The sequence below is a fragment of the Neovison vison genome, chromosome 13 (assembly GCF_020171115.1).
Source record: "Neovison vison isolate M4711 chromosome 13, ASM_NN_V1, whole genome shotgun sequence".
NCBI classification, from domain to species: Eukaryota; Metazoa; Chordata; class Mammalia; order Carnivora; family Mustelidae; genus Neogale; species Neogale vison.
Window position 1 is genome coordinate 65,221,523 of NC_058103.1, and position 27,016 is coordinate 65,248,538.

The window sequence follows — 27,016 nt, forward strand, 5'->3', positions numbered from 1 at the left end:
TAAATATTCCATAAAAGCTGATTAACTTATAAAGGAAGCATCTGGAACAGCTTTCACCTAAGAACAGTCTCTTTCCACAGAAAAACCAGAAAATATCTTACACATTGAGTATCACCTTCATCCATTATTATTACAATGCAAAACTTGTGTTTTTATGATATTATAACTTAGTGGGGCCAAGCATAATGCAAATTATCCAGTTGCTATACATTTATATTATTTTAAGTTTCACTGCAACAGAAATGTCTCCATTTCTCATCTTTTCATGCAGTCTTTGTGTTCACATGAGAAAACGATAAATGTTAACTATAGTTTGGAAAATAAAAAGACTGAAATATCATATGTAACAATGTCACAAGGACAAATATGGTTATTATGAAAGAACTGTTTAAACGTTTATTAAGTAAGGAGTTACTTACATGTGCCACAACCATGGGTTTTAGGACCCAAGGGTCCCCAACTCATGATTGTCTAAGGGCAATGATGTAAAAACAAACGACAACAACAATAACAAAAAGGCATTATTTAAGACTCAATGAGTAGCTACTTAAAGAAGACATATTCCTGCTAACAGATAAAAATATATTTCAGAGCCAGAAACCATAAAAAAGTAATATTAATATACCAGGAAAACCTCAAGGAATTTCTGCTGGACACAACATACTAAAACTAAAGAAGTTCATTAAGAGACTAACATAATTCCTGGTTTCTCTGGTTTTGAAAGAGTCCTACCTTCAGAATCTATTTGGGCATTCTTGGGTTAGAGTCTTTGAAAATTTTTTCCCTATATTTTACAGTTTTCACTTTGCTGCTTTGCTGGTAGTACGCCTCCTGCTGCTGATAATCTTATCTTGCTCTTCCAATTTGCCAATGATCTGGACAAATTTGGAACTCTTATACATTGTTGATGGAAATATAAAATGGTGAATCCACCACAGAAAATAATTTGATAGCTCCGCAAAAAGACAAACACAGCATTACCATATGACTCAACATTCAACTCCTGGGTACATACCGCAAAGAACTGCAACAGGTACTCAAAACAAATGTTTGTATATGAATGTTCACAGGAGCAGTGTTTACAATTGTCAAACGTGGAAACAAGCTAAATGTCCACCAACTTATCAACGAATAAATAAAATGTGGTAAATCTACACAATTACATATGCTACAACACAGATAAACACTATGCAAAGTAACAGATGTCAGACAAAAGGTTACATAATGTATATATGTATACATATATATTCCATATATATGAAATATTCAGGATAAGTAAATCCACAGAGACGATAAGCAGGTTGGTGGCTGCCACAGTCTTGGGCCAAGAGAGGAATAGGGAAAGGAGTACTACTCAATGGGTAGTTTCCTCTAGGGTGATAAAAATCTTTGGAACTAGATAAGCTGGTGGTTGTACAACACTGTACATGCACTATGGGTCACTGAACTGGGCATTTTTATATGGCTAATTTTATGTCATATGAATTTTATCTCAACAAAAATGTTTCATTCTAAGTCACCTGACTTCTTTATTTTCAATGCTGATATTGATGCTTATTAAAATTTTCCTCCTCTCTAGTGTTTTAAAGCCTATTCTTTTTATAGCTTATTTGCACTGAGCTTTTCTTCTCACTTTGTATATTCACCCTCAATTTCATCAACACATAGCTTACATTAATAACTATATAATGACAATTACCAAATTTTTTTTTCACAGTTACCAAAGTCTCTTTTTTTTTTTTTTTAAAAGATTTTATTTATTTATTTGACAGAGAGAGATCACAAGCAGGCAGAGAGGCAGGCAGAGAGAGAGAGAAGGAAGCAGGCTCCCAGCTGAGCAGAGAGCCTGATGCGGGGCTTGATCCTAGGACCCTGCGATTATGACCTGAGCTGAAGGCAGCGGCTTAACCCACTGAGCCACCCAGGTGCCCCCACAGTTACCCAAGTCTTAAGACTAAATCATTTTCCAAAGATCCACAGCCATACATTCAATGGAGTCTTGGGGCTTTTATATGATAACCCAGAAGCAACCGACAGTTTAACATGTACATAATGACTCCATTACCAAAATATCACTTCTCCTTTTCATACTACAATTTCTGATGTATGGAATGGCTGAATCACTATATTGTACACCTAAAACTAATACAACACTATGTTAACTATACTGAAATTTTTTAAAAATTGCAGAATTAAAATGTGTAACAATGGAACAAGGGATGGAAGGTTAAATATATTGTTACTAGGTTCTAAATTGTACATTACAGTGGTGTAATATTTGACAATGAGCTGTGATTAAAGATATATATCTCAAACACTAAGCAGATCACTTAAAAGACCTAAGACAGACATAACTGATAACCCAAATTCGGGTTAAAACAAAAAATTCAATTAATCCAAAAGATGGCAGGAAAATTAGAAAAAAGGAATAATCACACAGACAAAAAGAAAACAAAACAAGATGGGAGATTTAAAACCAGTTAAACTGATAATTATAATAAAAACCAATGACCTAATAAATACTCCAATGACACAAATGAATTATCAAATCCACTAACATGCTGCCTGCAAGAAGCTAAACTAAATATAAAGATACAAATAGGCTACAAGGATGGAAAAGATATACCACGCAAACATCACTCAAGGAAAATACCACTGGCTATCTTAATATTACATAAAGTAGTCTTAAGAAGGAATATTATAAAGCATAAAGTGAATCTTTTTTATAATTATAACTAAGTTAATCAAGTAGACATAATCCTAAATGTATATGCAACTAAACAAATTTCAAAACACACGAAGCAAAACCTAACAGAACGGAAAAGGAGAGAGACATACATAATCATGAGGGAGGGCAGACTTCAACAGTATTTTTTAATTAAAAAAAAAAAAAGTCAACCAAAAAATATCAGTAGGGATCTATGAGAATTCTTTTTTATTTTTTTATTTTTTATTTTTTTTAAAGATCTTATTTATTTATTTGTCAGAGAGAGAGGGAGAGAGAGCGAGCACAGGCAGACAGAGAGGCAGGCAGAGGCAGAGGGAGAAGCAGGCTCCCTGCCGAGCAAGGAGCCCGATGCGGGACTCAATCCCAGGACGCTGGGATCATGCCCTGAGCCGAAGGCAGCTGCTTAACCAACTGAGCCACCCAGGCGTCCCGGGATCTATGAGAATTCTTAAAGAACATCTTGTGACCTAACTTCCATTTACAGAACTCTACCCAACAGATTAATAAAACATTCTATTTCAAGGTCCCATGGAACAGTCTTCAAAACAAGAGTATATTCTGAGCTATAAAACAATCTTAATAAACTTACAGTGAAATCAAACTGCTTGTTTTCTGAATGCAATAGAATTAAACTAGAAATGAGTAACAAGATATCTGGAAAACATTCAAAATAAAATACTGGTTAAGCATCTGCCTTTGGCTCAGGTCATGATCCCAGGATTCTGGGATTCTGGGATTCTGGGATCCTCCTTGCTCAGTGGGGAGCCTGCTTCCTCCTCTCCCTCTGATAAATAAGAAATAAAACCTTTTAAAAAAATAAAATACTTCTAAATAACCAATGAGTTAAATTTTTTAAAAAATCAAAAGGGAAGTTACAAAGTATCCCAAACTGAATAAAAATGTAAACTTATCAAAATCTGTGGTATACAGGTAAAAAAATGCTTAGAGGAAAATATTTAAAATTCAATGCTATAGTAAAGACTGGTCAAAATCATTAATCTGGGCTTCTACTTTAAGACACTATAAAGAAGCCAAATGAAAGCAGAAAAGAGAATTAAAAGTAGAATTCACTGAATTAAAAAATAGACAAAAGACAGGAAATAAAAATCAATAAAACAAAGAGTTGGTTCTTTGAAAAGATCAGTAATATTGATAAATATCTCATGAGAGGGGTAAAAAAAGACAAATCAGTGACGCAAAACCCAAATAGAAGATATCACTACAGATGCTATAGGCATTAAAACATGGATAAGGAATTTTATAAACAAGCTTATGCCATCCTGGGTGAAACAGACAAACCCCTTCAAAGACACACAAAAAAACCAATGCTAACTCAAGAAATAAAAAATCCGTAAAGCCCAGGATCTACCTAAAATAATTTTTAATCCATAGTTAAAAGGCTTCTCATAAGTAAAATTCCAGGTCCAAACAGTTTCACTGGTGAATTATACTAAAATTTACAGAAGGAAATATTACCAATTCTGTATAAACTTTTTAGAAAAGACTCAAGTCTGGGATGCCAATTTTACTCTGATACCAAACCAGAAAAAGACATCGCAAATATTGAAAACTATAGACCAATATCTCCCAGGAAGCAGAAATCCTTAAATTTCAATAAATTGAATCCAGCAGTATTTAAAAGACAAAACATTATGACCAAGTGGTATTTATCCCAGGGATGCAAGTTTAGTTTAACATTTGAAGATCAATTCATATAATTCACCATAAAAACAGACTTTAAAAAGAACAATATGATTCACCTCAATAGATGAAGGAAAGTCACATGACAAAATCGACATTCATTTTGGATACAAGGAAACAAGAACAGAAGGGAACTTCTCAATCTGATAAAGAGCATCTACAAAATCCCCAACAGCTAGCTATCATTATCATCATACTTCATGATGAAACACTGGATGCTTTTTGGAATGATGAAAATGTTCTGTATCTTGACTGTGGTGGTGCTTAAATGACTAGAGTTATCAAAACCTCACTGTACAATTAAAATTGGTGAATTTCACTGTATGTAAATCATCAATGAAGTTGAATTTAGAACTAACATAACGGCTTCTTCAAGGTTGTTTAAAAAGTTTAGTCCTTTAAATAAGGCCTGCTGATTGATTCTTACCGTAAAAGTACTGCTCATTTACACCACTATGTCTATGGAACGCCAAATAACAAAGTACGATTTTTTTTTTAAAAGATTTTATTTATTTGACAGAGAGAGAGAGATCACAAGTAGGCAGAGAGGCAGGCAGACAGAGAGGAACGCAGGCTTCCCGCTGAGCAGAGAGCCTGCTGTGGGCCTCAATTCCAGGACCCTAGGATCATGACTTGAGCCAAAGGCAGAAGCTTAAGCCACTGAGCCACCCAGGCACCCAAAGAATGACTTTTAATAGTAAGTATCTGATATATATTTACATTATAAGTAAAACCTTCAAAAGATGGTTGTGCTGTAAGTGCATATAGAGAATTCAACACTGAACTCAAGCAATTGAGAATTTTCTGCTAAAACTCATCTGCATTAATTCGTAAAATCAAATACACTACCCCTACCACCACCAAAGAATTGGGCTTTAATCTTCTATATGACTACTCTTACGGTCTTATGGCTCCTCAGTACACTTCTAACAAAGCACTTTAAATATATAAAATTTCCTGTCAGTTAACCGAATTAATTCAAATTATGCTAAGAATTGGGGTAGAATTTAATTTTATCTTACACTTGGAATTAATTCATTTTCCTCATACCAAATCACTCAATTACCGTAAAAATATTCAAGAAATGGAGATTGTTTTAAAAAAAGATTTTATTTATTTATTTGACAGAGATCACAAGTAGGCAGAAAGGCAGGCAGAGAGAGAGGAAGGGAAGCAGGCTCCCCGCTGAACAGGGAGCCCGATGTGGGGCTCAATTCCAGGGCCCCGGGATCATGACCTGAGCTGAAGTCAGAGGCTTTAACCCACTGAGCCATCCAGGAGCCCCAAGAAATAGGAATTTTTAACTATAAAAAATAAATGTACAAAATACTATCAATTATTACTTTATTGCTTTCTAATTACTAAAGAAAAATACCTCCTAATTTCTCAGTCATATCCATAAAGCCAAATTTTACTAGAGCAAATGCGAGTTGAAGCTCAAAGCAGAAAGCTAATATTTTAAAGACATCTGCACTTCTAAACTATGCTAAAGATGGGCAGAAATACAGACAAGAAATTGGGCTAAAACACACTTTGTTGAAGGGAAAAAACAAATGCTTAAGAGCATATCCAAATGTAGGCTCCATAAATTAACCCTTATTAATGAAATGGGGAAGATAAGTTATTTCAACTATAATACTAATGGGTAACAGTTACTGTCCCATATTCTACTCCTTTATTAAAACTTAAAGTCAGCACTTCTTACCAAACAGAAAATCTAATAGGTATAGAACTGTACATCCAAGCAAAAAGGAGCTTGACATTTTAGATAGGACAGATGTCCTAGTTTTGTCTTTTAAACAATGCTTATTTAGCAAAGATCATTAAGAACAAATTAAGCTAAGAGGGAATTATTAGCTCATGTTTTCAAACCATTAAATTTTGTAGTCCATTCAGTTACTGACGTTTAATGTTAACTCATATTTTAAAATGCATATAAACATAAGATTCTATCTTTATTCTTCAATTTTGACTAGCCCAGCCCTCAGATAATAACACAGGCTAGTTTTTAAAATAATGAGGGTATCTGTACACTCCTTAAAAATACAACTCAAACCATAAACAACACATCAAGATAGTGCTGCTAAATAAACAGTAACATCTCAAATAAGCAGCCTTTCATACATTTATGAATATCACTATGAACTTTAAAATAAAAATTTATCTGTAAAATGGATAATAAAAATAGTACTAGACTTTAAAAATTTTTAACTTTCAAATCATCTATTTAAAATTGTAACTATGATTAAATAGGAGCAGAATTCTAAATTACAGAGTAAGAGAAATAAAATTTTAGCATTCAACTCACCCATTTATTAAAGAGAAGTCCAACAAAAGCATTAATGGCTAACAAGAGAGCTTTTTTCAAGTACCAGACAGTTATGTCTAGAGTTACTACTCAACAAATCAATCCTAAGAAGAACTATACACCTCTTTCAAAACTTAGCTTTTATGAATCATGAACATTTGACAAACTGTTGGTATAGCAAAACTGAAATTTTAAATTAAATCTCTTGCAATGATACTTCTATCCTACCTGTATCTTCAATAAATTCCACACATTTTTCAACAAACAGTGGTATGGGCTTCTCAGCTGTAACCAGATCCTGGAGGGGCATCCCAAAGTAATTACTTTCCCAATTTCTACGTGTTGGTGGATTGAAGTTCTTAGTTTTCTTTTTCTGCTATAAGAAAACATATTCAAGTTAAAACTATTAAAATTAATTTCCTTCAGAATAACAGTAGTATTTTAGCAATGCAAACACATATTTTATATCAAAAAAAGTATTTAAAAGCCACATCCCACCTAAATGACCATGAATAGGGAATCCATTAAATCCCACTAGAAACAACTTGAGCAATGGAAAAAAAAACAAAACATGAACAGAGAAAAAAATGACTAGAAAGTTCCCTATTTTTGGAAAATAATAGGGAACTGAATAGGTAGGGAAATTAGAAAAGATCATTTTTCAATGCTAACTCAAGGGAAAAGCTGGAAGTAAACAACAGTTAATTCAGTTTAGGTGCAGTCTACTGATTCTATTTGGTCTTTGGGGCAGGTCCAAGTGAGGTTTTTGTGCGTATTTATGAGAACATAATATAGCTTTAATTATTGATTATACAATGAAACTGTGTAACTTCATGAATTTTAGTCCCATCATTTGTCCTTTATTTTCCCATTTTCTTCCTATCTACTGACTGTTTCTTAAACGTTAAGACAGGTTTTTTTAAGTAACAGAAAAAACATTTTCACAATAGTAAAAACAAAATGAAATCTTAATTTTCAGAGTTTAACTTCAATCTAGCACTGGGAGAAAAGGGGTTCTTAACAAGGGAGTAAACATCTCAAAAACTTAAGGAAGTACTGTCTAGAATTCAACTGCTGTGGAGATTCCGAGTCAATTTTTCTGGAGTAAGCTATTTTAAGCATCTCCAAAGATAATTTTATAGGAAGATGCAAATAATTTTTCAGAAATTTGAAGATGTTAGAGCATTTTTATTGTTCCCTTTTTAGTTTACCTACAAATTTTTTAAAAAGATTTTTAATTTATTTATTTGAGAGAGAGAGAGAGAGAGAGAGCATGCGCACGCAAATATGAGACGGGAGAGGTCAGAGGGTCAGAAGCAGACTCACCACTGAGCAGAGAGCCCAATGTGGGATTGATCCTGGGACTCCAGGATCATGATCTGAGGCGAAGACAGTTGCTTAACCAACTGAGCCACCCAGGCACCTACAAAGTTATTTCCTCTGATAAATCACAAACCTATTCAAATCTGTCCTAAGTATCACTCGTAAGTATCATTACTAACTTGTAAATAGGATAAAAGCATACTATTTCTTTTCAGAAAGGGGGGGGAAGAATAAAATGGGGGGGAGACAGGAGAGCTTTCTATGCCTAAAGCAATACTCATCGTAATTTCCCATTTTTGCTGGAGGAGTCTCTCCTTTACATGGATCCCTCAATGTATTCTTCCAAATCTCTGGCTATCTTGAATAAATAAGTCCTTTCTGCAGTTTGATTTCAGGCTGCTCTACCTAGCACACTTCCAGAGCTCATGAAATCCTATTTCTCAATTCTCACATAACTGCATCTCAATGATCAGATTACGTATAACCCTGATACATACAGACAACATAAAATCTAACTAGATACCTGGAATGTCGCCAACAAAGCACTGGAATGTTTGATCTGGCTCAAGACCTAAATCTACCAAGTCAAGCAGTGTGAATCCTTACTCCTTAAATAATCCTTCCAGTACCACACCATCACCACCAAAACAGAACAATATGCGAGGAAATGGAAATGAAGACACTTACGTACATAGTGGCTGAGTCCTTTTTCTCAGAAACATTAAGGTGCTTTCTACCCTGCAAACTACCAGGTGCAAAATTTTATTAGAAAACTGAAAACTGAGGCAAAGATGGATATATTTTATTTAAAGTGATAATACAGCAATGAAAAAGATTACACTTAGGTAGATTAATGGAAAGACCAATGCTTAGCCTATGACAGAAGCAACAGGAATGAAATGATAAGATCTTAATAGATATTTGCTACCTAAATAAAGAACAGTTACAAGAAAGTAAGCTAGCTGGTCCTCAATGTTCCAGTCAACTCTTAAGAAATCCTCTTTTTAATACTGCCTTTTAGGAATCTATCTAAACTCCCAGATGACTCAGAAAACATTCCACCCTTATCCCTGGGATAACAGAAAAGAAAAAACAATTAAGTGTAAGCTTTATCTAGTAAGCACTGAATACCTGACTAAAATTGGGAGGCTAAAGCCAACAAAACAAAGTAAGGTAGTTTCTCTAGCTTATGCTCAGGGAACATCCCCCAAGGTCTATAAAATTACAAGAGCAAACTATTTAATTCTGTGGTTATACCAAGATGCAGGGCTAGTAATCTAAGATAATGAAAGGCTAAGTGTCATGTAGCATGGAATTTCTGACAAACTCTAAACGGGTAATTTGCTAATAAAGTACTGACCTGACAGCTCAAGTTTTAATTCAAATATATTAGGAGGAAAAAAAGCATAAAAAGTTCTGTGATTTTACTAATTTTTCTACTAACTGGCACTGATATAAAACATTCTATGCAGGAAAAGTTTTGAAATAGACATTCTTGTATTAGGTTTTATGATGAATAAAAATGTATATAGTTCCTTTTTTCTAACAGTGATAGTTCTTAATCATCAGAATTCAGGGAGTTCTTTTATAATATGTGAATTATGAAAAACTCTACATATTCTGATATACATCCCGTAACTAAGAGATGCTGATCTATAGCTATACATTTATACCAACTCAAAATGAATTTTGTAAGTTAGTAACTAAGGTTAGATGATTGTAACTGCTATAAAACGCCATCAAGATTCTCTGAAATGCAAGAAGAGGAGGAGGAGTATGGTTATTTGGTAATTATTTCCATAACTTTTGAAGAAGCACCGTCAGAAATGGCAGCCCCCAATTTAAATAATTATGCCAGCAGGAAAACATCTGATTTATGATAACCCAAGTTTTGATTCATACTACGGTCACACTATCTTTATTTCTGCTTAAATGCAAATGCCCAATCTTATTTTTCTGGCCACTCAGGAAAATCTCAAGTCATGTTAGCTGCTGCAAATGAATAGCCACAGAAAATTAAACATCCCATTCACAAATAATGTATACAATGTTATCCATTAAGTGTTCAACAGACACTAAAAACGATCATTAGTATATGAAAACAGGATCAGGAAAAGGTATGTAAGTAACTCTTTCTAGAAATTGCCCTCACACTCCAGTAATATCAGCAATACAACAAGGGAGGACATCTAAGAAACATCCTCAAATAAATACTGTAATCAGTAACATTTAAAAAAATATACCTCAACCGCTTCTTTCATAATGAACAAACTGAAGAAAAAAAGCAGTTAAGGAAGCTTCCAAAGAGCCAATCCAGGAAACAAGAAAACTTGGTATTCTCTATTCTCTTAAATTTAAGATAGGATTCTCGGGGGGGGGGATATCAAAGAAATGAGACAACAGAAAGCAAAATGTAAAGAAACAGAGGAAAAAAAAAAAAAACCCGTTAGAGGAATGAAAACTCTTTAGTAAGACTCCATACAATTGTAAAGATCAAAATCAAGTGATCATTGGTTCCCGTTTATTGTATCATTCCTATGACGCATTCCAAAAAATACTCTTTTGCTTCCATTTTATTTTATTTAAAAGATTTTTATTCATTTATTTGTCAGAGAGAGAGAGAGCAAGCGAGCACTAGCAGGCAGAGGCAGAGAGAGAAGCAGGCTCCCTGCCAAGCAAGGAGCCCGATACAGGACTCGATCCCAGGACCCTGGGATCATGACCTGAGACCAAGGCAGAGTGGCTTAACCGACTGAGCCACCCATGCATCCCTTTTGCTTCCATTTTAAAAAGAAGTCTAAATCTTCCTTTCCTTAGGTATTTGCCCCATAGTGCTATTCCTTTTGCAAACTCCTCAAAAGTCATATATATTAGATGTTTCCAGTTCTCTCATATGTACTCAAATTAGTCTATCACCCTCATCACTCCCCTAAATCTGTTATTAAGGTCACCAATGATTGTTTTGTAACAGTTAGTTCCCAGTTTTCAACTTCACTGACCTTTCAGCAGTCACTCTATGTCTTCACTGGACTTTGAGAACACCACCTCTATTTCCTCACTCACGCTCCCCATACAAGTCTCCTCACTGATGTCTCTTAGCCATCCCTGTAATGTTGTGAAAACTCCAATCCTCAGTCCCGGACCATCTTTCTTTCTCAACATCTATACCCACCCTCTTCATATTGTCATCCATCTGCTGATAACCCAAATACATCTCAGCTCTTTCTCAACTCGACTCATTTGAAACATTCTAGTGGACATCACCACTTGAATGTCTAAGAAAGATATCTTTGTTAACATGTGCAAAACTAAACTAACTGATGATTTCCTTAAAATGTTTTCCAACTGCAACCTTCTCCATCTCAGATGCTGACAATTCCATCCTTTCAGTAGCTCAGGCTACAAATCTTGGAAGTCATTCTTCATCTCTCTTTCTCATACACTACTTCCAACTGTTAAGCAAATGTATTAGATACAGAATCTAACTACTTCTTAAAGCTATCATTTCATACATCTAGATTATTAATCAACTCCTCAATCCATTCCCTCCCGCCCCTCCCCCCCCCCAGTTCTACCACAATCCCCTCAGACCATTCTCAATAAAGCAACCAGAAGGATAATGGCTCTCTAAATAGCAGCATACAAGGCCGTACACAATCAGCATACCTTGAGCTCTGCCTCTCTGTACTGTGACTTCATTTCCCTCTACTTCCTTCATCACTTACTCCTTTCCTCCAGTCACATGGCTTACTTGCTGTTTTAACATGCCAGGCATGCTCCTAAGGGTTTTAATATACTGGCTGTTCCCTTTACCATTTCAATGAGGCCAACAGTGACTACCCTATTAAGAACTATTATCTTAATCCCTGTCTTCTAGCTCCTGTCCAGTATTTCCAATCCAATCCCTTCTACTGCTGTTTCTACCCACACCACTACATTCTTTACTTATGTATTATTATTACTGTTATTATTACTTGGTGTCTTCTACTACAATTTAAGCTCCACACAAGGGCAGGGATTTTTATGTTTTGCTCATCAACATACTCCAAAGATCTAGAATACTGCCTGCAAAAAAGAGCAAAGTAAAAAAGGATTTGAGGTCCCTTGAAATAATGAACGCCAATACATAGATTAAATGATCTCATCATGTACTAGGAAAGATAAACAGGAGTGGACCATCAAGTTACAGACATACATTCAACTCAGTAAGCTTCAAAGAACCTTACAAGCATCCAGGCAGAAGAAATCAAGAACAGTAGAGGGAAAGTATCAGGCTAGCTTTAAAGTTCTCAGGAAAACTGGGAAGTCAGAAGACTCATTTATAGAGATATTCATGAGAAAGGAATTGTCAAAAATTCTTTACTTAGTATATCAATTTGGATGTGCACTACAAGCAACTATAAATTTTTTTAAATTCTCAAATATGTAGTATTATTTAAATAACAGCACAAACTCCTGAAAAAAACATGTGATGAAACATCATTGATAATAAAGAGCTTATATGCTGAGAATCTGTGCTATGGTAGAAAGAATGAAATTTTTTCTATAGTTACACACAGAACTAATTCTAAATTACAGTGGTTTGGCTATGTAATAAAACTATGCAATAAAATCACATCTACAATTTAGTGGCTCAAACTACAAAATGTAAAAATAATCTGATAATAGGCCAAAACCAAAGGCCTCAATATGCCCTAAAAGAGAAGGAGAAAAAAAAAACAAGAGATCGTGTAATTATACTAATGCATGACAGACTATCATGACTACTAGGAGAGGTAAGAAAGAGAAACTGAAATAGGGGTTCAGTATGTATTTAATGATAAAAATATGCAACACACAAACTAAGAGTTTCTTCATTTTTCTTTTTCTTTCTTACATTTTCATCTCCAACTGAAGTGGAATAAAAATAGGAAATAAGACAAAAGCAAAATGAAACTTACAAAAATAAATACAAATGAAGTAAGATCAACTAAAGCAAATTCTCAGACTTGGTAAAAACTAAGCGCAACGAGGGCCTCCTGGGTTGGCTGAGCGCCTGCCTTTGGCTCAGGTCATGATCTCAGGGTCCTGGGACTCAGTCCCACACTGGCCTCCCCGCTCGGGGGGGGGGGTTTGCTTCTCCCCTCCCCACTGCTCGCGCTGCTTGCACTCTGTATCTCTCTCAATCTCTGACAAATCTTAAAAAAACAAAAAAACCTAAACCCAACTAAACACATGCCATTTAAACAAAGGGACTCCTAAGAGTTGAAAATAAAAGGAAAGGAAAAGTAATGACGTTTTCTTTTTTAAGAGCAATGTTAAATTGGAGTTGCCTTCAAGGGAAAATGCTTTGAACTATAGAGTCACCCCTATTCTCTAACCCTTTTCTCCTATAACATTAATCTGTCCCTTCCATGGGTCATTCTCCTGAACTTATCATTAGTTTCTAATACTTGTCATCTTTTTTTTTTTTTAAAGATTTTATTTATTTATTTGACAGGCAGAGATTACAAGCAGGTAGAGAGGCAGGCAGAGGGAGAGGAGGAGGCAGGCTCCCTGCGGAGCAGAGAGCCCGATGCGGGACTCGATCCCAGGACCCTGAGATCATGACCTGAGCCGAAGGCAGAGGCTTTAACCCACTGAGCCACCCAGGCGCCCCATACTTGTCATCTTTAAAAACAAACATGAAAACCCTCCTTTGATCCCATGTTGACCTCTATCTACCACCCCAATTTGTGCTTTTTTTTAAACTGGCATTTTAAGTTCTTATTTTCATTCCCTTTAATCAACATACAATGATATATATTAGTTTCAGGTGTTTTGCTCCCTTTCACAGCAAAACTTCGTGGAGGTTCCATCTACATCTACTATCCACCATCCACTTTTCACATCCCATTCACTCTTCAACCTATTTTGATCAGGGTTTTCTCTTCCATTCTACTTAACCGCTTGTCAAGACCAAACACTTCTACACTTTTTAAAATTAAAAAGAAACCTTTCGCTTTACCCTTCCTGAGCTCTCAGAAACATGGCTTCCTGACTACTGCTTCCTTAACCACTTGCTTTCCCAGATCCCACTTCATTACTCTTTGCTCAAAGGATTTCTTTTTCAGTTTCACCTGCCAACATTCCGGTTTACCAAACTCAGTTCTGAGCCCTGCATTCTTCTCTCACTACTCTACACCCTTAGGTGAATTTATCTAATTTCGAGTTGTAAATCCTTTAAATCCTGATGCCTCTTTTTCTAAGTACCAGATTCATATGCTTAACTTCTATACTTTCACTAGGACCTTGACATAGGTATTTTAAACATTAACATAATAAGCACATAGTAGATCTCTTTTCTCTGGTTTGAAACCTTTCACCTTTAGTCTTCACTATCTCAGTATATCTACCTAGTTGCTTAGACCACAGATCTAGGAGTTGATCTTGATTTTCCCTCTTCCCTTACTCTCCACAGCAACTGCATAAAAAGCCCCATTGGTATGACTTCCAAAATATTATGCAGAAACTGTCCACTTTTCCCTTTTTGGCATCTGTACTAGCAAAATACACAGCACATGATAAACAGATATTCAGTAAACACTGACAGAAGCACACAAAATTACAAACAAGAACAAGAGAAAGCCTTTACCATGTAAGATTTCTGTTAATAAATACACAAAGTACTGTCTGTCGGGTTTTTTTACCAGTCTATGGAAAGTTTCATTATACCAAATTCTTCATATCTATGGGAGTCACTATGTAGGTATACCTACACTTAAGCACCCAAACCTTTTACTAAAGTAAGGATTCATACAATGATTACACATCATAAAATTACAAGAAAAATTACATAGCCAACTCTATGTGAATTCATTTGGATATAAGGTGATGCACTTTTTAAAATTTAAATTCAAATAACATATAATGTATTATTAGTTTCAGAGGCAGAGGTCAGTGATTCATCAGTCTTGTATAATACCCAGTGCTCATTACATCACATGCCCTCTTTAATGTCCATCACCCAGTTACCCCATCCCTCTTGCCCTCCAGGAACCCTGTTTGTTTCCTATACTAAGAGTCTCTTATGGTCTGTCTCCCTACTTGATTTCACCTTGTTTTATTTTTCCCTCTTTGCCTATGATTGTTTTGTTTCTTAAATTCCGTATGAGTGAGGTCACATAATTTTCTTCTTACTTATTTTGCTTTGCAAAGTACCCTCTAGTTCCAACCACGTTGTACAAATGGCAAGATTTCATTTTTTTAAAAAATGACTGAGTAAAATTCCAGTCTCTGTGTGTTATGTGTGTTTACCACATCTTTACCCATTCATCTGTCAACAAACATCTGGGCTCTTCCCATAGTTTGGCTACTGTCGGAACTGCTGCTATAAACGCTGGGCTGCAGGTGCCCCTTCAGATCCCTACTTTTCTATCTTTGGGGTAAATACCCATTAGTGCAATTGCCGGGTCATAGGGTAGTGCTGGTTTCATTTCTGAGGAACCTCCATACTGTTTTCCAGAGTGGCTACATCAACTTTCCCACCAACACTGCAGGAGGGTTCCTCCTTTTCTGCATCCTCACCAACATCTGTCATTTCCTGACTTACTAATTTTAGCCATTCTGACTGGTGTGAGATGGTATCTGATTGTGATTTTGAGTTGTATTTCCCTGATGGCCAGAGGGATACTGAGCATTTTTTTCATATATCTGGTGGCCATCTGGATGTCTTCTAATAGTTGTAATACCTGTTCATGTCTTCTGCCCATTTCTTGATTGCATTATTTGTTCTTTGGGGGTTGAGTTTGGTAAGTTCTTTATAGATTTTGGATACTAGTCCTTTATTTGATACGTCATTTGCAAATATCCTCTCCCATTCAGTCGACTGTCTTCTGGTTTCGTCGACTGCTTCCTTTGCTGCGCGAAAGCCTTATATCTTGATGAAGTCCTAATAGCTCATTTTTGCCTTTGTTTCCCTTATCCTTGGAGGCACGTCAAGCAAGAGGTTGCTACAGCCAAGGTCACAGAGGTTACTGTCTGTGTTCTCCTCCATGACTGATGGATTCCTGTCTCACATTTCGGTCTTCCATACATTTTTTAGTCTATTTTTGTGTATGGTGTAAGGAAATAGTCCAGTTTCATTCTTCTGCATGTGGACATCGAATTTCCCCAATACCATTTGTTGAAGAGACTTTTTTTTCCATTGGGTATTCTCTCCTGTTTTGTCAAAGATTAGTTGACCATGTAGCTGAGGGTCCATTTCTGGGCTCTCTGTTCTGTTCCACTGATCTATTTGTCTGTTTTTGGGCCAGTACCATACTGTCTTGATGATTACGGCTTTGTAACAGAGCTTGAAGTCTGGAACTCTGATGCCACCAGCTTTGGTTTTCTTTTTAAACATTTCTTTGGCCATTCGGGTCTTTTTTTGTTTCCATACAAATTTTAGTAATATTTGTTCCGGCTGTGTGAAAAAAAGTTGGTGATAATTTCATAGGGATTGCACTGAATGTATAGATTCCTCTAGGCAGCATAAACGTTTGAAATTATTTTCCTTCCAATCCATGAGCATGGAACGTTTTTCCGTTTCTTTGTGAATTTCAAGAGTGTTCTGTAGTTTTCTGAGTACAGATCCTCTGCCTCTTTGGTTAGGTTTATTTCTAGGTATCTCATGGTTTTGCGTGCAAGTATAAATGGGATCAACTAATTTCTGTGCACTGATTTTTATATCCTGCTACTCTGCTAAACTCCTGTATGAGTTCTAGCAATTCTGGGGTAGAGTCTTTTGGGTTTCCACAAAAAGTATCATACCATATGCAAAGAGTGAGAGTTTGACCTCTTCTTTGCCAGCTCAGATGCCTTTTATTTCTTTTTGTAGCCTGATTGCTGAGACAAGGACTTTTAGTACTATGTTGAAAAGTAGTGGTGAGAGTGGACATCCCTGACCTTAGGGGGAAAGCTCTCAGTTTTTCCTGAGAATGATACTTGTTCTGGGCTTTTTGTATATGGCTTTTGTGATAGTGAGGTATGTTCTCTCTCTCCATTCACTGTAAAGACTTCTCTAATCAGGAAGGGATACTGTATTTTGTCAAATGCTTTTTCTGCATCTATTGGGAGTATCATATGGTTCTTGTTCTTTTTTTTTAAATGTAGTGTATCACCATTGATTGATTTGCAGATGCTGAACCACCCTTGCAGCTCAGGAATAAATCCTACTTGGTCATGGTGAGTAACTCTTTTCATGTACTGTTGGATCCTACTGGCTAGCATCTTGGTAAGAATTTTTGCATCCATGTTCATCAGGGATATTGGTCTGTAATTCTCCTTTTTGGTGGGGTCTTTGTCTGATTTGGGGATCAAGGAAACACCGGCCTCATAGAGTCTGGAAATTTTCCTTCCATTTCAGTTTTTTGAAATAGCTTCAGAAGAATAGGTATTAATTATTTAAATATTTGGTAGAATTCCCCTGGGAAGCCATGTGTCCCTGCCCTTGTTTGGAGATTTTTGATTACTGCTTCAATTTCCTTACTGGTTACAGGTTTGGTCAGGCTTTCTATTCCTTCCTGGTATAATTTTGGGAATATATATGTTTCTAGGAATGCATCCATTTCTTCCAGATTGCCTAATCTGTTGGCATATAGTTGCTCATAATATGTTCTTATAATTTTATTTCTTCCATGTATTTCATTGATTCCTGCTCTAATCTTGATTATTTCTTCTCCTGCTGGGTTAAGGCTTTATTTGCTATTCCATCTCTAGCTCCTTTAGGTGTAAGGTTAGATTGTGTATTTGAGACCGTTCTTGTTTCTTGAGGAAGGCTTGTACTAGTATACACTTCCCTCTTTGGACTGCCTTTCCTGCATCCCAAAAGTTTTTAACAGTTGTGTTTTCATTTTCATTTGTTTCCATGAATTTTTAAAAATTTTTCTTAATTTCCTGGTTGACCCATACATTCTTTAGTAGGATGTTCTTTAGCCTCCATGTATTTGAGTTCTTTCCAAATTTCCTCTTGTGATGAGCTCCAGTTTCAACGTACTGTGATCTGAAAGTATGCAGGGAATGATCCCAATCTTTTGGTATTGGTCGAGACCTGATTTGTGACCCAGGATGTGATCTATTCTGGAGAATGTTCCATGAGCACTAGAGAAGAATGTGTATTCTGTTGCTTTGGGAAAAAATGTTCTAAATGTATCTGTGAAGTCCAGTGTGTCATTCAAAGCCCTTGTTTCTTTGTCGATCTTCTACTTAAATCTGTCCATTTCAGTAAAGGGGGTGTTAAAGTTCTCTAATATTATTGTATTATTACTGATGTGTCTCGTTTTATTATTAATTGGCTTATATAATTGGCTGCAACCATGTTAGGAACATAGACATTTACAATTGTTAGATCTTCTTATTGGATACTCTAATTATGATATGTCCTTCCTCATCTCTTATTACAGTCTTTGGTTTAAAATCTAATTTGTCTGATATAAGATTGCCACCCCAGCTTTCTTTTAATGTCCACTGGCATGATCAATAGTTTTCTACCCCCTCACTTTAAATCTGGAAGTGTATTTGGGTCTAAAATGAATCTCTTGCAGAAAGCATATCAACAGGTCTTGCCTTTTTTTTTTTTTTTTTTTTTAAATCAAATCTGATACTCTGTGTCTTTTGATTGGGGCATTTAGGCCATTTACATTCAGAGTAACTACTGAAAGATAATATTTAGTGCCATTGTATTACATGTAAAGTGACTATTATTGTTTCTGCTCCTTTCTGGTCTATGTTACTTTTGGACTTTCTCTTTGCTTAAAGGATCCCTTTTAATATTTCTTACAGGGTTGCTTTAGTGATCACAAATTCCTTTAGTTTCTGTTTGTTCTGGATGCTTTTTATCTCTCCTCCCGTTTTGAATCCTCCCGTTTTGAATGACATCTCAGTTGGAAAAAGTATTCTTTGCTGCACATTCTCCTCATTTAGCACCTGAATATATTATACCAGTCCTTTTTGGCCTTCCAGGTCTCTGTGGATAGGTCTTCTGCCAGTCTAATGTTTCTACCCTTGAGGTTATGGACCTCTTATCCTGAGCTGTTTTCAGGATTTTCTCTTTGTCTCTGAGATTTGCAAGATTCACTATATATAATGTCTATGTTGGGGTGCTGACCTATTTTTACTGATCATGAGAGGGGTTCTCTGTGCCTCCTGGACTTGAACGTCAGTTTCTTTCCCTGCATTAGGGAAGTTCTCTGCTATAATTTGTTCCAACACACCTCCTGCTCCCCCCACTTCCTCTTCTTCTGGGATCCCAATTATTCTAATAATTCATTTTATGGTATCACTTATCTCTTGAATTCTCCCTCTGTGATCTAATAGTTGCTCATCTCTCTTTTTCTCAGCTTCTCTATTCTCCATCATTTCATCTTCTGTATCACTAATTCTCTCTTTTGTCTCATTTGTCCCAGCAGTTAGAGGCTCCATTTTTTATTGTATTTCATTGATAGCCTTTTTTATTTCAACTTCATTAGATTTCAGTTCTTTTATTTCTCCAGAAAGGGATTCTCTAGTGTCCTTGATGCTTTTTTTTTTCAAGCCCAGCTAATATCTATAATCATTAATCTGAACTCTAGTTCTGATATCTTACTTATATCCATACTGATCAAGTCCCTAGCAGTCAGTATTACCTCTTGTTCTCTCTGAGGTGAGTTTTTCTGTCTTGTCATTCTTACAGAAGAAAATGGCCACTTTTCTATTTATAGAGTTGTGGCTATTCTTTTCTTAGATATCTGGTTGAGTTCACAGCTATTTAGAATGATTTGACAGCTCTCTAGCTCAATTCTTGGTACCAGATCAAACCAAAGTTTCCTATTTCTCTGCCATCTTGGACTGTGTACTTGTGTTTGGTGATGTACTTCCAACAGTGTTTAAGAACTGAGTACTATGTGCATAGCATCATGCTAGATATTGTTCACAATATAAAAATCGTAGAGGTAATGTTAATGCTCTCAAGAAATACATTATGGAGAAAAAGAAACCTCACTACCTATCATTTAATTAGCAGCCCATATAAAAATAGTACATGATTAAGTGTCAAAATAACCAGAAGCAAGGCTTAAATCCGGACTTCAAAAACTAGAACTTAAAACGGAAGCGATGAGGTCAGAGATATTTCAGAAATTTAGAAAGAATCTGGTCTGTATTTATTCATTTAAACACTTGGGTGCCTTGGGTTCAGCATAAGAACCCGGAAATCACTATACACTGCATTTATTCCTTACTGTGTATTAGGTACTTGGTAATATTACATGTATAACCGTTAACTGTCACAATAGCTCTGAGACTACTACTATTCTGTATCTATTTCACATCTATTTCAATACACCTGTAATGTGCAGGAATGAATAATGTGGGCAGAGAGGTATGTAAAGGCCACACTGTTAATGGCGTTAGGTAAGTCCCTAAGAAATTTGAACTTTATACAGGGGCTACAAAATATATTTTGGAGGGAGAAAGGTTAGGCACTTTATTTTAGTACTATCCCTCAAAAAGTAACAAAAAGTATGAAGCAAGGACAAACAGGAGACACAAAAACTTAAGTTATTATACCACCTATGCTAGTGAAGCTATGCAGAAACAACCCATCACACATTCCTAGTGGGATTCTAAAATAGTATACCCACTTTGGAAAACAGTTTGACAGTTTCTCATAACACTAAATATGAAAATACCAAATGACCCAGCAATTGCACTCTTGGGCATTTATCCCAGAGAAGAGAAAACTTGTATTTACATAAAAATCTGTACTTTATGGTTCATAACTACTTCATTCATAACAGTCCCAAACTAGAAACAACAGATGCCCTTCAACAGGTTACATAACTGTGGTATATCCACACCATGAAATATTACTCAGCAAAAAGGGGGGCAAACTAATGATTTATGGCAACAACTTGACTGAATCTCAAGGTAATGATGCTGAAAAGAAAAAGTCAATCTCAAAGGTGCATATGGTGTAATTCCATTCATATAACATTCTAGAACTGGCAAAATTATGAAATGACAAAATGGAAAACAAATTACTGGTTGCTAGGGGTTATGAATAAGGGGAGGGTGTGGTTATAAAAAGACAACAGAAGAGATCTGTTAGTCATAGAACTGTTTTGCATCTTGCTGTCAATACACAAACTTACCCATGTGATTAATTACTTAGAACTAAATACACACACACACACACACACACACACAAATGAGTACAAGTAAAACTGGGGAAATCTAAGTAAGATCTGTGAATCTTGTTAATGTCAAAACCCCGGCTGTGATATTATACTACAGTTTTACAACATTTGTGGGAAACTGGGCAAAGGGCATATGGGATCTTTTGGCATTATTTTACAAAAACATGTCAATCTACAATTATCTCATATATTAAAATTACTATTTAAAAAAGATCACCACAATAATCCAAGTAAGAAGTTATGACAACTTTAACCAAGACTGTGACAATGAAATGTATCAACATATTTTACAGCAGAATAAACACCAGCCAAGTAAGATAAACAGCAACAGCATGTAGCTTTGGCCCATAGTAGCTCCTTCCGAAAATACATTCTCATCCAATCAAGGTAAGAAGAGGGAAATAAATTCTATGACCTCTGAGGAAAATTCTGTCTTTCATAAGGAGCAGGTACAAGCTTGTCTTACATAACTGACTTCTAGAATCTCACAGGAATTTCCCTAAAGACCACATTCTGTTATATAGAGTTTCTCAACTTTAGTAATTATTGACATTTTGGGCTGTATAATCCTTTGTTGTGAGAGATCACCTATGAATTGCTTAGCAGAAACCCTGGCTTCTCCCCAAGAGCTACCAGTAGCTACTCCCTACCCCAGCTGTGACAGCCAAAAATGTTTCCAGACATTGCCAGATGTTCCCTGGAGAGTAAAACTGACCCCAACTGAGAACTACTGTGCTAGGCTCATTAAAAACAAGAACAAAGAACTCAAATCTGGGAGATAGCTACAGACAGATTCTGAGAAGTCTGAAAATTTTAACTTTAAAAAGGGTCAGTACTTAACTCATGACTGAAAAACACTTCTGTAGGGAACACAAAGATGAATAATCGTAACCGCCATCAAGAAACTTACAGCGTAGCAAGAAAAAACTTATTAAACTATAAAGTGATAAAGCTACTACAAAGCAATTACTTCAGATGAGAGAAATAAGTATTACATCAGAGCATACACTTATATCCGTATAAGAAGCCTTTAATGGGAGCCAGGACTCCATGAAGATTTACTTAATCCTTTTTTAAAAAGTCTATTAAAGCTACAGGTACTGACTGAGGGTCCACAATTTGGAAATGAGGGATGTTGGAGGGATGTGGAGGCTTTCACATCCTTTGTGAAAAGAGGGGAGACAGTAACTGAGGGAAAATAAATGTGGTCTGGATTCTTACACATACTAACAGATAGACTGCTTCTAGCATTGATTCCTCTCTAAGATGCCATCTCTCTATAAAGCATTTCAAAATAAATTATCTACCTGACAGTGACTTTATTAATGACATTAACAACTTCACGAACCAAAAAATAAACATGTAATCATCTGGAGAGGGTCCTAGCAAAATATCTAACTATTCAAATGAATAATGGATGGATTTCCTCCTAGTTTCCCCACATATATATTTTTAAGTATATTCACATGAAAATGGGTTTTTTATTATACCAGCACTTCATTCTTAAAACCACTGATTTTCTTTTTGCTTCACAACTAATTTGTTAAGTACTTTCCCTTACTCTAATGATCATCAATCAGAGGATCAAGAGAGGGAAAAAAAATTCAGTGTCTCTTCCTCCTTCCTCATTATCAACCGAGGTTCTTAAGCAAGGGGCCACAGCTTTATCAAGTATAGGAGACCCTTAAAACTCAGTAAAATTTTGTACATGTGCATTTTTCCAGGAAAAGTAACCAAATCTTTCTTCAAATTTTCAGAGGCTAAGAACACTTCCCCTGAAGCTCAAAATGATTACTTTGTACAAAGTACTCAAGGTATACCTTCTATTTGGACAAAATTAGATACAATCACAAGATCACTTCTGTCACACACTTTATTTTGTTCTAAAATTTGGAAACCACAAAAATTACTACTTTTAAAAAGCAGTCCTTTTGGGGTTTCCTTTTTTGCAATCATAGCTTAAGCTCTATTTACTTAAGGACTCTTTTACAACATCAACAGATGACAAGAAAACATTACAAAGTTAGAAATCATAAAACTATACCTATTGTAGAAATAACTCTTCTAGGATTAAGTGGAACAATTTGTAGTATGCCCAATTTTGGAGTACATAAAATAAAGAACCCTATGAAATTACCCATAAGTCTTGGAATAGTAACAATTGTCCAATAATAAAAAATTCTAATAAGAATATTCTATGATAGAGGAGTTAAGTGACTTCTTGATATATTAATATATCCTAACAATTATAATTAATGTGCTGCAGAAGAGTAATTTCAATATTTGCAGTATGCCAGTTTTTGCTAAACATTCAAAATATGCTGCTATGAAAGCTAAGACAAAAAGTTTGAATAGAAAGCCACACCAAAGAAATTTACACGTGCTTTTAAGTTAGTGAAAACAAGCACACCAGTGACACAATCATTTAAATTAAGCCCCATTAGAACACATGAGTGAAATAAATATACTTTAAAAACTGACCATCTAGTTACATTTCAATCTGAATTGAGAAGTACTAAATCATGGTCAAATGGACACCATAGAACAAGTTCAAAGAATAGTAAAATATAAACAGAAATACTCACCTTATATATCCATACCTATATAACACCATAAATTGATGTACCCAAAACCAGAAATGACACCAACTTTATGAGAAATTTTAGCAACTCCATATAACCAATCAGGCATAGACCAATTTAGCCAGTCAGTAAGAAAGCAAGTGAAATGGTTACTAAAGAACACCTCACCAAATTCTTCCCAAATGAGATTAGAGAGCTAAATCTTGTTGAAAACATAAAATGTTTAATTTTCAACAAAATCACATTTTTCTAGACTGAATTCCTTGAGACCAGAACCCATAACCAATTCACTTCTGTATTCTTAGCTTCAAACAGTGCTCAGGCATAGCAGACATTTAGTAAAGTGCTCTTTGAATAAAATGACAGTTTTCTTAAGTTAAAATAAACGGTAATTACTAAAAAAACAAAAACACAAAACAATCAGACAAACAAAAAAACCCCACCCCACATAAATGGTTCTGTTATCACCACAACAAAAGCCACATACTCAAACTGACTTCAACTGACAACAGTCAACGTAATGCACTAGGCCATAAGATTAATTATAAATCTTGTTTGTAATAGGTATTATGGTTTTTGTCCCATAAAAAGTACCCCACAATTTGGGGAAAAGGCAACTTCACTCAGAGCTCTACGGATAAAGGCTCAGGCCTACATTCAGTACCATAAATTATATTTTCCTTGCCAGAGTTCACTGGTTAGGAATGGATACAGGACTCATTTCAAGGTAAACAGGTTAGAAAAGATGCTGATTGAGGAGTCTGGAAAAGCAACCTTCTCATTCTTCTGCACATACTGCCTTTATAAGAGTAACCCACACTGCCTCCCCAAACAAATTCTGCAAGACCATAATGGTTATAATGGATACTCCCAACTGGCAAGAAAACTAACCAAGGCGCTCTCCCAGAACAGGTAAAAAATAGAAAATCTCAAACTTTCAGGCAGTTCAAGACTGTTAAATGACCTTTGCTCATGAAACAAAGTCTACTGTTAAATGACCTTCCTCAAGAAACAAAGTCAGTAGACTTTACACTATTTGTACTACTATCTGTATGTGATCTGTAAGTATTGTTCTTTCTTTCTTTTTTTTTTTTTTTTTTAAAGATTTTATTTATTTATCAGAGAGAAAGAGAGGGGGAGAGAGCGAGCACAGGCAGACAGAATGGCAGGCAGAGGCAGAGGGAGAAGCAGTGTCCCTGCCGAGCAAGGAGCCCGATGTGGGACTCGATCCCAGGACGCTGGGATCATGACCTGAGCCGAAGGCAGCTGCTTAACCAACTGAGCCACCCAGACGTCCCAGTATTGTTCTTTCTATAGGAAGCTTTTTAGCACCCAACTTTTATTTAGCCTTATTTAAAATTCTTTCAAGAATTTTAGTTTCTCTCAGATGAGAACACTGACAGACCATCAAGTAACTGTTAAGAGGTTAAATGATATACACTAAAAAAAAACTTACCCTGTAATTTATGCATTTTGATATAGACAAACAAGAGTTCAATATAGACATATATCTGATTACTTTTCTATCTGGAATGAACAATCAAGAGAAAATCTTCACCACCACCGTCTGGGTAAGAGTGTTTTTAAAAGGTATTTTACTTAATAAAGACTAAGATTCTAGAAGTCAGAAGTCAAATAATTCTAAACCTAAGATTACATTCTAAAGGATAGATCATACTAATTAATATTAAGTATCAGTTCACTATTTACTAGTATTAATTAACATTTTCTGATTCAATATATACAGATAGACATCTATCTCCTTACAGCTTGTTTTGAAGGTAACATACCTATTTTTGTATTCTTCCCTAAACCCTGTTACAATGGCTATAGCAGTACATTCTTCTAAGACATTATCTGAGAATCAGGTTTAGTAAAAAGGAAGCAATAAAACAGAGAAAAGAATATGGACTGGAAGCAACATTTGAAAATAAGATAGGAATTGGTAGTTGTTAATACAAATAAGAGAATGAAAAGATTCAGGACCTGGAAGATCGGAAAATAATTTTAAAAGCTGGAAATGAAAAATCAACCTAACAACTACTCTAATGCACCATAAAATTCACCAAATATTTTACTATTTCCTGTCTGAATCAAGCTAACAGCACTGAAAGAGATAATTGAAGAGAAACCAAACTGGATTAAACACACTTATACCTCATTTCATTTGAATGAGTGTTACAAACCGGCAATTTTATCAATACAACTCAAATTTCTCATCCTCTCAAAGCACTTTCAAACACCTGCAGGTTATGAAATCAATTCAGTAGGTCACAACCAGCACTCCCTCATTCCACTCTAACAGACAAGAAAATCAAAATAACATATACAGTAGCAGTAAGTATTATTTTTTGAGATTGCACTTATGTAGAAACATTTATGTGTATGATTTAAACAAAATAATTCCTATGGTTGCAATCAAGAAATGTCATACAAGGTTTGGATCTCATAACTAACACTAAACTTATTTTGGAGTATAAAGGACAATCAAGCACAGAGCCTCTGAATGACAAGCTCAGATCTCTGAGCCTTCCTCAGATGCCACTAGGGCCCAAAGGTTATGATTTTCCAGGTGTTAAAAAATCTGAGAAAAGATTCCTGGACTACAGCTTCCATCTTGGAATCAAAGGATGAAGGTTGAAGGTAAACAAGATGACCTTTCCTCTCAGAGAGGATTTAAAAAAAAAAAAAAAAAAAAGGCAAAGAAATGCATAAACTCAGGTTCAGAATTAATAAGAGTATTTAATTTAAAAATAAGTCCAGAAACTAATCCAATATTATGGGACAAAGGACTGTTGTGAAATATAGCCAGAGTACATGGGGAAATTTTAGGCCTAATACATACTACAGCAGCATTTATTAAGCACTGCTACATGCTAAGCATTTGAAACACATAGTTCTCATGTCTATCACAATTCCAAATACTATAATCACTCATTTACAAGTGAAGGAATCGGCTCAGAAGCAGTTAAGTGTTACTATTACTCTCTACCTACTGTTCATCTCACTACATAGTATTCAACACTGGCAATTCCTCAAGGCTTTTAGACACTCCTCTGTAAGTACTCTCCCTAGGTCAATTTCTTCTACTGGCATTTCTACCTCATTGTCTCCTAAATATGTATCTCCAACTCAGTGCTCTCCTATGAGGAATGGTGTATCTAACTGCCAAACTGGTATCTCAACCTGAACTCTAAAGCCA

General features: G+C 35.6%; 1 protein-coding gene across 6 annotated transcripts in view; it reads right to left on the reverse strand.

Annotated features, from left to right (window-relative positions):
* Window positions 1-27,016, reverse strand: part of ARHGAP5 (Rho GTPase activating protein 5) — a 106,380-nt gene that overhangs the window by 22,280 nt on the left and 57,084 nt on the right. For all 6 annotated transcript variants that reach the window (XM_044231124.1, XM_044231125.1, XM_044231126.1 and 3 more), the window contains exon 3: window positions 6,966-7,113. In XM_044231124.1, the coding sequence (XP_044087059.1) occupies window positions 6,966-7,113 (148 nt within the window). The remainder of the gene's footprint in view (window positions 1-6,965; window positions 7,114-27,016) is intronic.